This window comes from Alnus glutinosa, chromosome 5, assembly GCF_958979055.1.
Source record: "Alnus glutinosa chromosome 5, dhAlnGlut1.1, whole genome shotgun sequence".
Taxonomy (NCBI): Eukaryota; Viridiplantae; Streptophyta; class Magnoliopsida; order Fagales; family Betulaceae; genus Alnus; species Alnus glutinosa.
Window position 1 is genome coordinate 10,660,573 of NC_084890.1, and position 14,622 is coordinate 10,675,194.

General features: G+C 36.1%; 1 protein-coding gene across 1 annotated transcript; it reads right to left on the minus strand.

Annotated features, from left to right (window-relative positions):
* Positions 1-10,322: 10,322 nt before the first annotated feature.
* LOC133868950 (uncharacterized) lies at positions 10,323-14,004 on the minus strand. Its single transcript, XM_062305940.1, has 2 exons — positions 13,977-14,004; positions 10,323-10,732 (listed from the first exon to the last, which is right to left on the minus strand). The coding sequence occupies exons 1-2, from the start codon at positions 14,002-14,004 to the stop codon at positions 10,323-10,325; spliced, it is 438 nt and encodes a 145-aa protein (XP_062161924.1).
* Positions 14,005-14,622: the final 618 nt, after the last annotated feature.

A 14,622-nucleotide genomic window follows, 5' to 3' on the forward strand; every position in this document is an offset into this window, starting at 1 on the left:
TATATGTCTCCTATGCGGAGGGACATATTTTGCTGAGGAAGAATCATCAACTTCACTTTTCCTCATAGCATCTTGCTTAATCCAACGCCTGTAGGATTTCAACAAATAACAATTTGGCCTAATATGACCAATTTTTCCACAATTATGACAAGTATGAACAAAATTACCTCGTGTTCCTGATTCCTTGAGCTTGGGCATCACACAATTATTCAAGCAAGAATTATCCAAACAAGCAGTGTTTACTATCACAGGCTTAATAATATTGGAATCTAATTCAGAATCAGAAGCATGTGAAGTAGAAGCACTCAAATCATCAATAATTAAACCAGGCTTGTTTGAAATATCTGAATGAATACACAGCATGCTTTTCAAATTATCACTTGAGAATTTTTTCAAGAGATCCTCGAATTTTTTTTAATTTATTCTCAAGTGTATCAATAATATTAAACAACATGATATTCTCATATTTCAAAGAGTCAATCAAAGCATGTGATTCAGATAACTGAACAATGAAAGATTCTTTTTCTTGCTTCACCTTTTTGAGCTCTTTTGGAGAAACAATTCTATCCAATTTAGCAAAAACTTTAGAGAGCTCAATATCATGATTTTCTTCAGATAACTGAGAGAAATCCATGATAAAAGGTGTAATAAAAAAATAGAAGTCACAAGAGATGAGGATCACACTCAGGAAATAAATCCTTTCAACGGAGTGTGCCTGCTTTGATACCAATTGAAAAATTAAATGGACTTCTAATTTTAACAAGTGTGTGTGAACAGTGTGCAACAAAATATTAAATGTGGAATTAAATGAGACAAATATTTTGTTGACGAAGTGGAAATTCAACTAAGAGAAAAACCACTCCAGGTCAGCCAAACCCAGGATATCCACTATTCAGAATACAAGACTAGATACAAAGTAGTAACACTCACATACTCCTGATGCAGTGGTCGTACCTCGCTCTCTAACGTGTAACCCAACACGAGTGCCTCCCAACCAAGTCTCCTACTTGAAGGGGTCTTCAATGGAATCATTTACCTTAGGGCCAACCCCTAAGATAGAATTCACAGTTGATCAAATCACACACTGGCAAAGCTAGAGAGCTAGCAGATCTTCAATATCTTCCTAAACACCCTCTCTAAGCTGTGGAGAATTCACCACCGAATTCTATTGTGAAAGCATGCCTAGAGCCTCTTATTTATATGCTTAGGAAACCCTATTTTGAGTCAAAAACGGAGTCTGACACGCGTGTCCGGACGGGAGCCTTGGGCCGTCCGAACAGGCCAAGTTTTACTTGCCTGAAAAGTATTCTGGAATTTTCTGTAGGTCCGTCCGGACTCTTCTAGTGGCCGTCCGGATGGTTAGTTGACAGCATTTTTTGTCAGCTTTCCAACGACGCTGATTTTGTCCCAATCCGATATTTGAGTAAAAAGTTATGACCAAAATACCCGAGGGTGTCCGGACGGCTTGACCGAGCGTCCGGACGGTCAACTGCAACCGCCTCTCCAAAGATAGCACTGAAAGCTTCCATAACAAGGCCGCGTCCGGACGGTTGCACTTCGGCTGCACATAATTACCATAATAAGGCTTGGAGCGTCCGGACCAGGAGGATGGTCGTCCAGACGGTTGAACTGGTGCACGTAATTTCCATATATGAAGCTTGATCGTCCGGACCATGAAGGCTGACGTCCAGACGGTTGAACTTTGTATGCTCGTCTTGCCTTATAGAGAACCTCGTCCGGACGGGATCACACATCATCCGGACGGTAGCAGCCGTCTTCCCATAACTGTGTCTTGAGTCAAAAACCCTAATGCTTGTCAAACACTGAATGGCGTCCGGACGATATAGCCACGTCGTCCGGACGGATGCGCTGGAACACTGGGGTCTTCTCAAACTCTGAAGAGCGTTCGGACGATCTACCATTACGTCTGGACGGATGAAACCTTGAATTGTTCGAAGCATCTAGACACTGATGGGCATCCGGACGGAAAGATCTCGTCGTCCGGACGGCTGGCAGGGAACCGAAATAAATCCTTGAAAACTTCATAGAATCTTCTCGAAGAACATAGCTGAAGAGTAGACTCTGGATAAAGCAACATCCTTGTGAAAGCAGCAACATTACATAGAAGTGATTTTATCCAACATAATGCAGCCAACACAAAAACTAACAACTTGAACTTTTTTCAGACTCATATTCACTGGGTTCAATGTCTTGAATCTCTAACATTCTTATTAAATTTTCTTTATCTTCGTTAGAGACTTTGAATTGCTTAATGGTTTCCTTAGCTTTGCAATCCTTTGCAAAGTGACCTGACTTACCACACTTATAACAACCGTCTTTGTTCTTAAATTTTTGTTTCTTAGTTTTCCTCTTCTCTTTCTTATAGAACTCATTAGGCTCAAAGCTTCTTGTCTTGAATCTTTTAAACCTTTTCTTATGCTTTCTATATTTTTCATGCTTAAAAGATTTCTTATGTTTCTTAGATGGTGCTACCGAAGATAGACCATATTGCTCACAGAAATTACCCATTTCATACTTAGCTTTTTTTCCTATCTTTATTGGCTTGGTTTGATATTTTCATATCAATACACATCTTAAGACCTTCTTTTTGGATAGCACTTATGATATTCTCGTAAGTGAGATTATCATACTCTATCACATTGCTCTCATTAACTAAGACTTGTTTGATCTTATGGGCAAACAGATGAGGTAAACCGTTCATGAACTTTTCTTTCCAAAACAGTTGATTACTGTCTTCTCTTAGCATGACTCTAGAGAGGAATACATCTTTGTACCATCTAAAGTCGCTTAGGGTAGGACATCTTAGGTTACTTAGCTGGTCATGGACCCTAGTCATGAGATGGCTAGGGGTTCCAATGAAATGTTCTTTAATTGTATAGAACAGGGTATTGACAACATCAGAGTGTCCTAATCCAATTTTCTTATTGAATATAGGAAGTCCTTCCGCGTCAAACTTAACAGCATGCTTTATGCTAGCTTTGGACTCATCAGTGAGATGTTTTGATTTTGAAGTGCGTATGTTAATCACTATGTTCACATATGCTCACCATTTCTCTATTCACTCCACTCTCACCACACTCTACTTTTAAGTTCACATCTGCTTCCGCCCCCCTTTTGGTATCAGAGCCAAGTTGAGTTATTCCTGTTTATTCTGTACATCCACCCAAGTGGCTGGTTATCTGTCTTGAAAGTTTCAGTCTATTTATTGCATCTACTCTCTGTTAAGATTCTAGGCTATTAAGAAGATGACACTGTCGTCAACATGCCGTCAACGCAGCTGAGAGCTGAGGAAAGGGCCAAGTAAGTCGGGATGACACACGGATAGGACACAGTTGGATGACCTAGGACACCTAGTTGAAACATAGAGATGATATGCGGTAGAAAGATTTCTAGCGGTAGAGGGATAGAAACAAGAAAGGTTTAAGCTTGATAAGTAGAAGCTTGTCAAGATGAATAGATTGTTCAGATCTAACTCATTTGTAAGCTCCAGATCTACTAAGATCCCGGAGATCCCTGAGATTGTATACGAAGAACATGTTGAGTTTCATGATTACAGGAAGAAGTGGTCAATGACATCGTTCAAAACTGAACAACATGTTAAGACTGTAGAAGTGTTAAGATCGTAGAACAAGTCTATGCTCTAAACAAGGAACATGAGTTATGTCAGCTTTTTAACCTAGAAGCCATAAGGAGACATAGGTTTGAAGGCCATAACTTTACCCACATCGGATTAGTCGCCATTAAGCCCCTAACAAGAAGAGGTCTTAAAGCCTCAGTATTGCTAGGTTTAAGAGATGCCCAAGGAATCAAACTATGTTGATCCAAAGCAGCTAGAGTAACGCGAACATTCATGTTCCTCATACCATTAAGTGGACTGACGTTAGCTTGCCCCAGGAATGGAGGTTAATTAATGAAAGTTTTAAGCTTGAGATCATAAGCCATAATCTAGACAATCTGGATTATATCAAGCAGTATCTAGACGGTACTGTTAAGATTGACTTCGGTCGAAGACCTAAGCCAAACCCTAAGTCAAATCTTCATATAGAAGAAGTCCCAAGGTCTAGTTCGTCTAGACTTCCTAAAGATAAGACCCCAGCTAGGCACTCGTTTGCAGTTCAACCACAACGGAAGAACTAAAACGAAGAGACCTAGATCTGGAAAGAGACTTAAGAAACCTTAAGTTAAAAGGAGTCCAAACAAGTTCTCAAGTAAGTCACCCTTGTTATACGGCCGACAGCCAACAGCCAACTAGAAGATGAAGAATCCCAAGGAGGAAATGCTTCTCCTACGGAATCTGACTTTATAGTTGAAACAGTTGTAGATCCCCAACTAACTAAGGAAACCTTTCAAGATAGATTGGAAAAGACTTAATGAAGATATCGAGTCTGAAGCAAATCTTGAAAGAATAAGAGTTTATCGCGAAAGGTTCAACCTTGAGCAAAAGAAATAAATCTTAAGTCACTTTAAGAAACACATAAGTCAAGTCGGAACAAAAATCTTCTATTTCGATTTTGTTGATGAGTTTTACCCTGTTGAAAACAAGGTACAAACTATCTCTAAGGAAGAGTGGGTAAAAGAAGATAACACGGTTGTTTCTCTAAGTCACCATCCATAAGAAACCATAGTGTTTAAGCACTGTACCACAACGGTTAAGGCTTCACCCTTTAAGGTTGCATCTGAGAACACAGATGTAAAGAAAGTCATTGAGCAAAACAATTATACCAACCAATACCTAAACTCCATAGGTAACCAGTTGGATAAAATTGAAGAAAAGCTTGATAATAAGCCTCTTAAGCAAGATAATAAGTCTCTTAAACAAGAGAAACCTTTAATCAAGATTCCAGAGTTAAAACTGGGAAGTAGTTTGAAGGTTAAAAAAAATAAGTTAGTTGAGAAAATTGAGGAAATGCATAAGGAATTAGTTAAGGCCAAACAAGAACAACCCGGTACTTCCAATACCGTGTCTGTTATTAATATCCCTGAGTCCTCTAAAAATTCATCTAAGACAGAATCCTCTTCGGAATCTGAACCTGATGAAAACATCAGACAAGTTGAAAAAGCCCTTTCAGCCTTAGAATTGAATAGGATACACAAGCCTAAGTTTCCTTCACCAAGTCTCACCAAGAATTGGTATCCTAGGCCAACCCCTCCAGATATCCAATTTGAGGAAAGAAATTTTCAAAGTCAATTTGCAGTCTCTGCTGATAAACTATATGAATGGAATATGGATGGTTTACCAAAACAACAAATTCTTGATGAGTTAACTCATATGACCATGGTCTCTAACAGTTATGTTATGAATTATGACTTAAGTCAACAAGATGTTGTTGACCTCTTGGTTTCAGGTTTTATAGGAACCCTTCAAGCCTAGTGGGAAAAACATTTCACTGATGAGTCCAAAGCCAGCATAAAACATGTTAAGTCTGGCGCGGAAGGACTTCCTATATTCAATGAGAAAATTGGATTAGGAGACTTTGATGCTGTCAATACCCTGTTCTATACAATTATAGAACATTTTATTGGAACCCATAGCCATGTCACGACTAGAGTCCATGATCAACTAAGTAACCTAAGATGTCCTACCATAAGCGACTTTAGATGGTACAAAGATGTATTCCTCTCTAGAGTCATGCTAAGAGAACGCAGTAATCAACTGTTTTGGAAAGAAAAGTTCATAAATGATTTACCTCATCTGTTTGCTCATAAAATCAAACAAGTCTTAGTTAATGAGAACAATGTGATAGAGTATGATAATCTCACTTACGGGAATATCATAAGTACTATCTAAAAAGAAGGTCTTAAGATGTGTATTGATATGAAAATATCAAACCAAGCCAATAAAGATAAGAAAAAAGCTAAGTATGAAATGGGTCATTTCTGTGAGTGGTCTACCTTCGGTAGCAGTGGTTAAGCTTAAGCATATCTTCTAGGTCTTCTCAAAGTGTTCTTTAAGCCCAAAATTAATGGAATTAATTGTATCTTTATTTAAAACCTGAAAACATTAAAACAACACAAAATCAAACAAATAACAATGCTAAGGAATTAACAGATATAAGTTAAGGGGCTTGAATGTACAACATTCAACGCTTATCACACCCCCAAACTTATATATTGCAAGTCCCTTAGCAATACAAAACAAGAAATAAAACTGAAAAACAAGAAGATAAATCCTTCTTTTGTGGGATATACGATTGCATTTAGCGTATGCAACAAACCTTTTAAACCCCTAGAACTCCCTAATGGACGAGTGAAGTCTCGTGAGGGTTTGTAAGAACTGATACCCACAAACACTATGCAAGATCATGTTATATATAAGATTGAAGTGTCACAAAAACAATAATTCTCATTCATTAGCAAGCTTAATAAAATAAACTCCATCTTCACAATTTCAGGGAATTAAAAATTAAGCTATTAACATGGCATTATGAGATATCACAAGATTCAATTAGTGTAAAGTGAACTTAACACATAGTCGTGAGGTTTTAAAAACTAATCTCAATCATGAATGGTTCAACACTCAAAATTTGCTAGACTCCCTCCCCATTAGATAAAACAACCAAGACATATATATTGATTATTATTATTATTATTATATGCAGGCTGTGAAATACTTAGCTTCCTTAAGCTTTCTAATTGACCCATGTAACGAGTGTTAGGTCAATGACTCCCAAACCAGATGATTTTAGGGCATTAGGTGTAAGACACCCTAAAGACTTACTTACTCGAGTCAAAAAGGCTACGAAGCTAAACTTAGTCATTTTATCAATCAAAGAAAACTTCTACTTTTTGACGCGAACACTTAATGCTTAATGAGGCAAGAGATCCGGTTACTCAGTGAAAAGCTCAAAGTGATCAATATTATTCTTTCTTTCTTTCTTTCTTTCTTTTTTTCTTTCTTTTATTTTTTTTATTTTTTTTATGCCAAGGTTATTCCTCTAATAAGTTACCCAGTTGCATCCAAGATATTGATAACAAACATAACTGATTTCAAATTTCATATCCCTAGGCTACATGCTAGTGTGCTTGTGAGAATCAAATTGAAACAAGTAATATCTCATGCTGCCAAAGAAAATAACAAAACTTCTTAATTTCCTAGTCAAGTGATCATGTGTTCATCATGTTAAGCTCACCAAGGAAATATGAATCAGTATTCAAAATCAACAGCATGCTCAAGAATAACATAGCAAAATATTGGATAGTGTTTTGTTCTTCCATACCCCCAAACTTGAATCACACATTGTCCCCAATGAGTGTATAGAACTAAACATAACAATAAGAGGATAGGAATATCTGAATGAGCAGATGCGAGACATATCATACCCCCAAACATGATTGTAAAAACACATGTCCTAAAAAAGAGAGTGATACTCCAACCAAATACTAGTCAAGTGCAACACATTGTAAAAATATAAACTAAGAATGAAGCAAAAATGGAGAAGATAAACTTGGAAGGAGATCATGTACCCTGGCCTGATAGAGGACTCGAGTGCACATGGCCTGTGCTCGAAGCAATGAAGCTGACTCATTTAGTCAAAATATGTGGGATCCACCAAGCCAACGGAATCCACATTCTTGATGCGCTCAATGCTCTCTGGCCCTTAAATTTAAATTTGAACCACCAATCTTTTCTTCTCTTGGACCAAAGAGAATAAATTCTACCTACAGAAAGGTAATTTTGAATGGCCGCATATCGAGGTAGATTCTTCTGAATATTCTCAAATAGTTTCTCATCTGTAAAGGAATCATGAACTGGAATAAAATGAGGAGAATACACAAGGAAGTTTTCTACCTTGATGGTCTCTTTTTGCTCTTTTAACAGCCCTAAGAAACTACTCTCCTGATGACCTCTTGGTAAGTCATAAGCAATAGAGGCTCGGGGTTCATATGGCGTCTCGAGAATAAGAGTGGATAATGAAGGAGCCTTAGTGCTCACTTCCTCTCCTTTTGCCTGATGTAGAGCTTGTGGGGCCTCAATTTGCTCATTCCTCTCTTCCACATGAGTTTCGACCCTTCTCCATTCTTCATTGTGGTGATGGCTTGCTCATGATAAGAAGTACTCTCATCCACCATGTAATGTCCATCAAGATTGGCCTCTGACTGTCTTTGAAGTTCTTCTTCTTCTCTATTGAGGTTGAGGTGGTTCATGATTTGTTCAAAGTGAGCATCCATCCTAGCTTCGATCTCGGTGAAGAATTGAGGGGTATATTTTTCCTGGTGAGACTTCATAATCTGAGTCTGAGAGTCTTTTATTTGATCCATCTTGCTCATAAATTTCATCATTTGATCTTGAAAGTTAGGACTCATTCGAGGAGGTGGTTCAACCTGAGATTGTTGTTGTGGCGACCAGTAGATGGGAGATGGCTCCTCTTCGTGAGCTTCTATCTTGGCAATGGATTCAGCGTGAGAGTTCAATGGTTGATTGAGAGAGGTCACTGTCTGAGAGAGTTTCTGATTGATCTCACCCATAAGTTTCAATATCTGAGCTTGAACGTCAGAATCTAATTGAGGAGATGGTGTAGCCTGAGAAGAACGCTGCCATTGCTGGTGGGGAGGATGGAAGTTCGATGGTAGATAGACCGCTTGATCATTGAATTGTGGATATGCCTGATGGTATAGTTCATGAAATTGTGGAGCATAATTTTCAGGAGCTTGAGCTTGCCATGAGATATTAGACTAGTTGCTCCATCCCAGGTTATAGGAATCACAGTAAAGCTCATTCCTCGGTCTAGAGAACTGTGTATTCATATGCTCATAAAAATAGTTAGAAAATTGTCCTGCAGTAGTACAATCTTTAACATGGTGATAAAGGACTATAGCAATATGAACATGGTCTATGGGGTGTTGGAATGCCCCCCCCCCCCCCCCCCCCCACATGAACTAAATTAATAGAAATAAAATAAAAATAAATAAAATAAAGGAAAATAAAACAAAAATTGAAAAAAATAAAATTAAAGAAACCAAAATAAAATAAAAACAGGAAAGAAACAAGTTAAATTCAATCTTTAAACTTATTAACATAATCGTTTCCAGTCCCTGGCAACGGCGCCAAAAATTGATGTGGTTTTTTATTTACCAAAATATATCAATAATAATAATTACCACTCGCAATAGGACGAATCCTTATAGGATAGGGCTATATTGAGGATGTCGAACCTCAAGGACCGCGTAAGAATTGCTATCAAATTTTTCAAGATTTAATATAACTTAATTAAAAAGATGTTTGATTTGGTTTTTGTTTTCTAAAAATAAATACATAAAAGTAAAAGACATAAAAATAAAGAAGTAGAGATGAGATAAAGAATAGGGGATTGATTTCACCACTTACCGCATAACAATGGTCAATTATAAATTAACAAGGTAAATTCATATTATGCATGATATAGGACTCGTCTCACTCGAGTAGTCAAGAAATTACCTCTAAAGAATAAGTATAATCCATATTCGGTTGGCACGGATCGTCCACCTTATGCTAGTCTGAAACCAGAGGCGTGGCTTTTGAGTTGTAGCATTAAATGCTAGTCTAAAACCAGCTATTCGGTAGCATATTTTGAGTTTTGTAGCATTTTTTTTTTTAAAAAAAAAAAAGTAAACTAAAAAAAATTAATTTTTTTTTAAAGAAAAATAGGAAAATGGGGTGGCCGAAAGCCACCCCTAGGGGGTCGGGGGTGGCCCGCAGCCACCCCAGAGGTGGCGTCGGCCACCCATATATATATATATATATATATATATATTAAACAAAAATAAAACTAAAACTAAAATTTTAGTTTTTTTAGTTTTTAGTTTTTAATTTTTAATTTTTTTTTGTTATTCTATTATTATTAGTTTTATTATTTTTCAATTTCTAAAAACTAACACTTATTTTCATAACACCAATCATTATACACAACTTTTCATACAATCCAATCATTTCCAATCACTTTTTTCCAATCTAAAAAATTCAACACCCAAACACATATTCGAAAAGAATCTGAATTATATTCAACATCCAAACACATTTTCATTGTCTTGAAATCCGCAATCAGATTCAGAATATTATCTAATGTGTCGTTGCAGGGAGATTTTTGATTTTCAACTGCTGGCAGGAGACTCCTTCCTATGGATGGTCTGGAACCACTTTCTATGGCTGACCTCTTAGCCAAATGTGACGTATGTTGCTTTGTTCGCCTCTCCAAATCGTAAGCTGCTGCTGACTCACGAATTCCTCTTTCAACGAGCGATGCAACTTCTACTAATCTGGCATAGTCTTTTATCTCCAAGCAAATCACTCTCTCCTTGATACGAGGATTAAGGCCATTTTCGAATCATTCTGCCTTCGATTCTTCATCAGGGATAAGGTTGGCTGCAAACCTGGCTAATTCCATAAATCTAGCAGAATATTGTTCTACAGTCATATTACCTTGAACGAGGTTCTGAAATTCTATAGCACGCAACTGCCTTTGGGCTCTAGGGAAAAAGCGTCTGTTGTATTCAACCTTGAATATCTCCCATGTGATCACTACATCGTCACCTAGCAGCACCTTTCTTGAACTCCACCATTGCCCAGCTTCTCTAGTTAGCTTCAGTCTAACATATCGGACCTTCTGTTCATCCGTGCAACTGAGAGTATCAAACAATACCTCTATATCCGTAAGCCAAGCTTCTGCTGCATTTGGCCCTTCGATGCATTCAAAAGAACGGAAATGGTAGGAAGAGAAATCGCGAAGGGAACAACCTATACGTTAGACTTGATCAACAGGTTGTGGAATACGTGACAGGGCATCAACAAGGTGCCTTGTCGTGTCAGCTATAAATTGTATTAAGGCCGGATGTACTCCATCATTGAATTGTAGAGGTTGGGGTGGAGGTGGAGGTGGAGGTGATGAGGTGCCTCTTGGTTAACAATATGTCTTGGGCGGCGTCTAGTTCTGTTTTCAAAACAATTATTATCCATATACATAATAGGACAGTCATTCAAAATATAAACAGAGATCACACTACCAACAATTCTATCACACACATATTTTTCACACAAATGCAGCTAAAAAGTTCTATCTAAAAATCATACTCTTAAGGTTTCTTTATGAAGTTGTTCTAAGTAATGAAAACAAAATGCATATTTATGTTTTCATCAAAACTTTTATTAATGAGATACTAATCATCATTGATGATATTTGAACATACTTAAAACCATTCAATACTTTCAAAACAAATATATTCAACATATGTCAAATTAGTTTGTAAATGTATTATATAGGTTTGCAATTCTATAAATACTTAAATTATAGTTTTTCTCAGTGAGTATAATACTCGCTAAGTTTTTGCATAGAACTAACATTTTGTTTATTATCAGCTACCATTTAATATAGAATCCGTCCCTTAAAAAAAATCTTTAGTAGCTGATGAAGTAATTATCAATCATTAATAAAACACTTAAAGCATACTATGTAACTGTGATTATATATAGAAGTTCCAATCTACCGCTTGGAAGCTCCTACATATAGTCCCATTTACAATAATACTTTTAACTAGTGGCTCAGACATACATGCACGCGATCACTTTGTTATAGAATTTACGCCTACATAGAAGTCTTAAACAAGAAAACAATGGCATATAAGAAATATATGAAAGTATATTATGTAGTTGTGAACATATATAGGCATTCCAATCTACCGCTTGGAATTGCATACATATAAGCCCATCTACAATATATTATTTCGAGATTTATATCATTTTCATCGCTTCTAAATATCATTTCGCAAACGAGGTAACAATATTAAAAGATATACTTAAAATATTTTATTCGGGTCCAAAACCTTTAGAAAAGATTCTTTGCAAACTTGTTATTTAGCATGCAATTATTTAAATATCGATGGCTTAGGCTTATGTATACATGATGACTTCTTTACGAATTCTCAGATACACACAGACCTTAGCTGAAAACAATGGCGTCTTGCCTACTATGCAGAGACACAAGTGTTCCCTTGCTTAAGTAATATCAGTATCTCGCACAATGATGCTCGAAAGCACATATACATAGGTACTAATATTATTAAGCTTTGAGTAACACTAGCATCTCATACAATGAAGCTCAATGCATTTTTAAAACCGCTAAAACAAGGCATTTTGCTTAGCTATACAAAGACATTTGCATTTCTAGAAATAGATAACACCATGACTAAATACATTGAAGCTAGTGCCTTTGAACGTCAGTTGATCATGCGAGCACTAGAGTGGAACTCCAATATGCAAGCACGTCTTTGCTGAAGAACAGATAGCAGTTCGCCTGACTATACATAGACATTAGCATTTCTAATTCTAGGTAATGTGAACATCTAGGTATTTCTAATCTTAATGCTTTTAAAACATGCAAATATGTTTCTAACTTGCAAATTGCATAAATATGTATTTTTTTTATTTTAACTTGTAAATGCTATCAATATGTATACTAATATAATTAGCAAAAGATATATACTCATAAGAATCATACAATGCATATATCAGCATGAGTAGTACAAAAAAATACCATTGTCAGGATCACACAATACAAACATATATGGTCATATTTAAAAATTCCTAACTGTAGACAACAGTTACTAATTTCACTAGCCATATCGTTTCACACAAACGCTTTTATAAAAAGTTGTACATTTTACCTATAGCTCTTGTGTCATTCTTAGACTTCTAAGGTCAAACCTTAAGGTCTTCAGTTTAGAAATCAGAGTAGTTTACTCTAAAAATCAAACTGTAACTTACTAAGGTCACCTATGACATTAAAGGTTCATTGTAACTTACTCAAGTTTCCATATAACACTAAGCTGCTTTAACCAGTCCTCAAAGCGTAATGCTCTGATGCAATACTATAACTTACTAAAGTTAAAGTATAGCACAAAGTCTCACCTGGTCCACAGAGCAACCGCTATGATACCAAACTGTAACGCCCCGCCTTTTACAAAAAAGCGTAAGTGAAAGTTTCGATTTCAGTGGAATATATCTATTTTTTTTTTCTTTACAATGACACATTAGAGCTGACTGAATAACCTCAATATATAAAATAATAATCTTTGTTCTGATACTATAAATACATCTCGAATAATAACATACGTGCCACAAGCGACACTCAATAAAGTATTAGTAATACCAAAGTATCATAGCATTGAAGAGACGTATAAAAAGAGTTTGACACTGGTGCATGAAATGATAAACTAAGCAGTTTAGTCCATCACATCCAAGAGACCATAACACAGGAGGCAACTTAGGCTCAAAAGATTGCTACTCAGATTCGTCTAAGCATCTGGATAGTCCTGATACTCTTCGTTCTCAAATCCTGTATTAATAAATAATACAGATAGAAATAACAATACAAAAATACCAAAGTGAGTCCGCTGTTTCCAATAATATAATGAATGCTGATTTATTTATAAAATGCAACATATGAAATAAAATAAAATAAAGATTATATATAAATATATATATATACAATTTATGGCCTATGGTTGCAAGTCATAGTCATAGATTGAATATGTATATGTATATATAAATAAATAAAGAAATGGCGTGACAGTTTTATATGCAGAGTTTTAATTATATCTTGGAAGCACTCCTCTCGTGATGGATCCTACGGTCCGTATTAGCGCGTTGATTGGGATCCTACGGTCCCCCTTTTACAAGTTATCTCCCAAGTTTTATTAATCTTTTACTGGAATCCTATGGTTCCAGCATAATTGAAATCCTAAGGTTTCAGTGATTTGTTTATTATCCTCTTTTCGGGTGCCTCCTCATTCACTGAGGACCTAGGAACTCCTGTGAAGCCTCATGTACCCACTGTGGATCTAGATCCAACAGCTTGTTATTATACAGATTATTAAAATAATAAAATATGCAAAGCCACATGCGCAAACAAGTAAATAAAGCAGTAGACACAATATTATAGGAAAAATCCACCATCTTCGTCCTCCATAAGTATAAAGATACTTACCTTCATTTGCTTCCAAAAGGGTTTCCATACAATTGGTGACAAATGCTTCTAGAAAAGGGGCTAAAACTGCACCCTTGCTGTAGCACATGAAACAGAGTATTTTTCTCCTTTCCTTTTAAAAGAGATGTAACTCGTGAGAGTAACAAGGTGTTCCTTCTTTTTGTTTTCTTCATTCTTTTCCCTTTCATTAACATCATAAACCGAACACACAAGGATACACTGCAATACATTTTAATGCACACAATAGTGAATTAATATAATTCATTAATAATACACTCCAACACTATTCCTATTCCTAACCTCCAAACCTTAACTTAATTTTCTATTGTTATTCTGTCATGGTAACGGCATGTAAAATTAATCCAATTACATTTTATTACTAATCTTTTTATGCAGACTTTATTACGGCATTTATCAAGGCCTTTAAAAATTTATTTAAAATAGATCTCGTAATACCAATTTTATAAGAATAGGTATAATAGTTAAAACCCATAATTTTTACAATAAAGTTGTGCAACCCAAAATAGCTTGAACCTTTAATTAAAATAATATTGATGCATGTACTGTTTCAGCTATTCTAACTGAAACAGTGAGATACCAAAATAGATTTTAGCCAACATATGGCTTATTTTAAATCAAAAAAACT

What these genes read in the sequence shown, in the direction of transcription:
- LOC133868950 (XM_062305940.1), bottom strand. Translation starts at nt 14,004, where the DNA reads ATGGAAACCCTTTTGGAAGCAAATGAAG. An exon ending in CCTTTTGGAAGCAAATGAAG is followed by an intron (nt 10,733 to 13,976) that starts GTAAGTATCTTT and finishes TCTAACGTATAG; the next exon opens with GTTGTTCCCTTCGCGATTTC.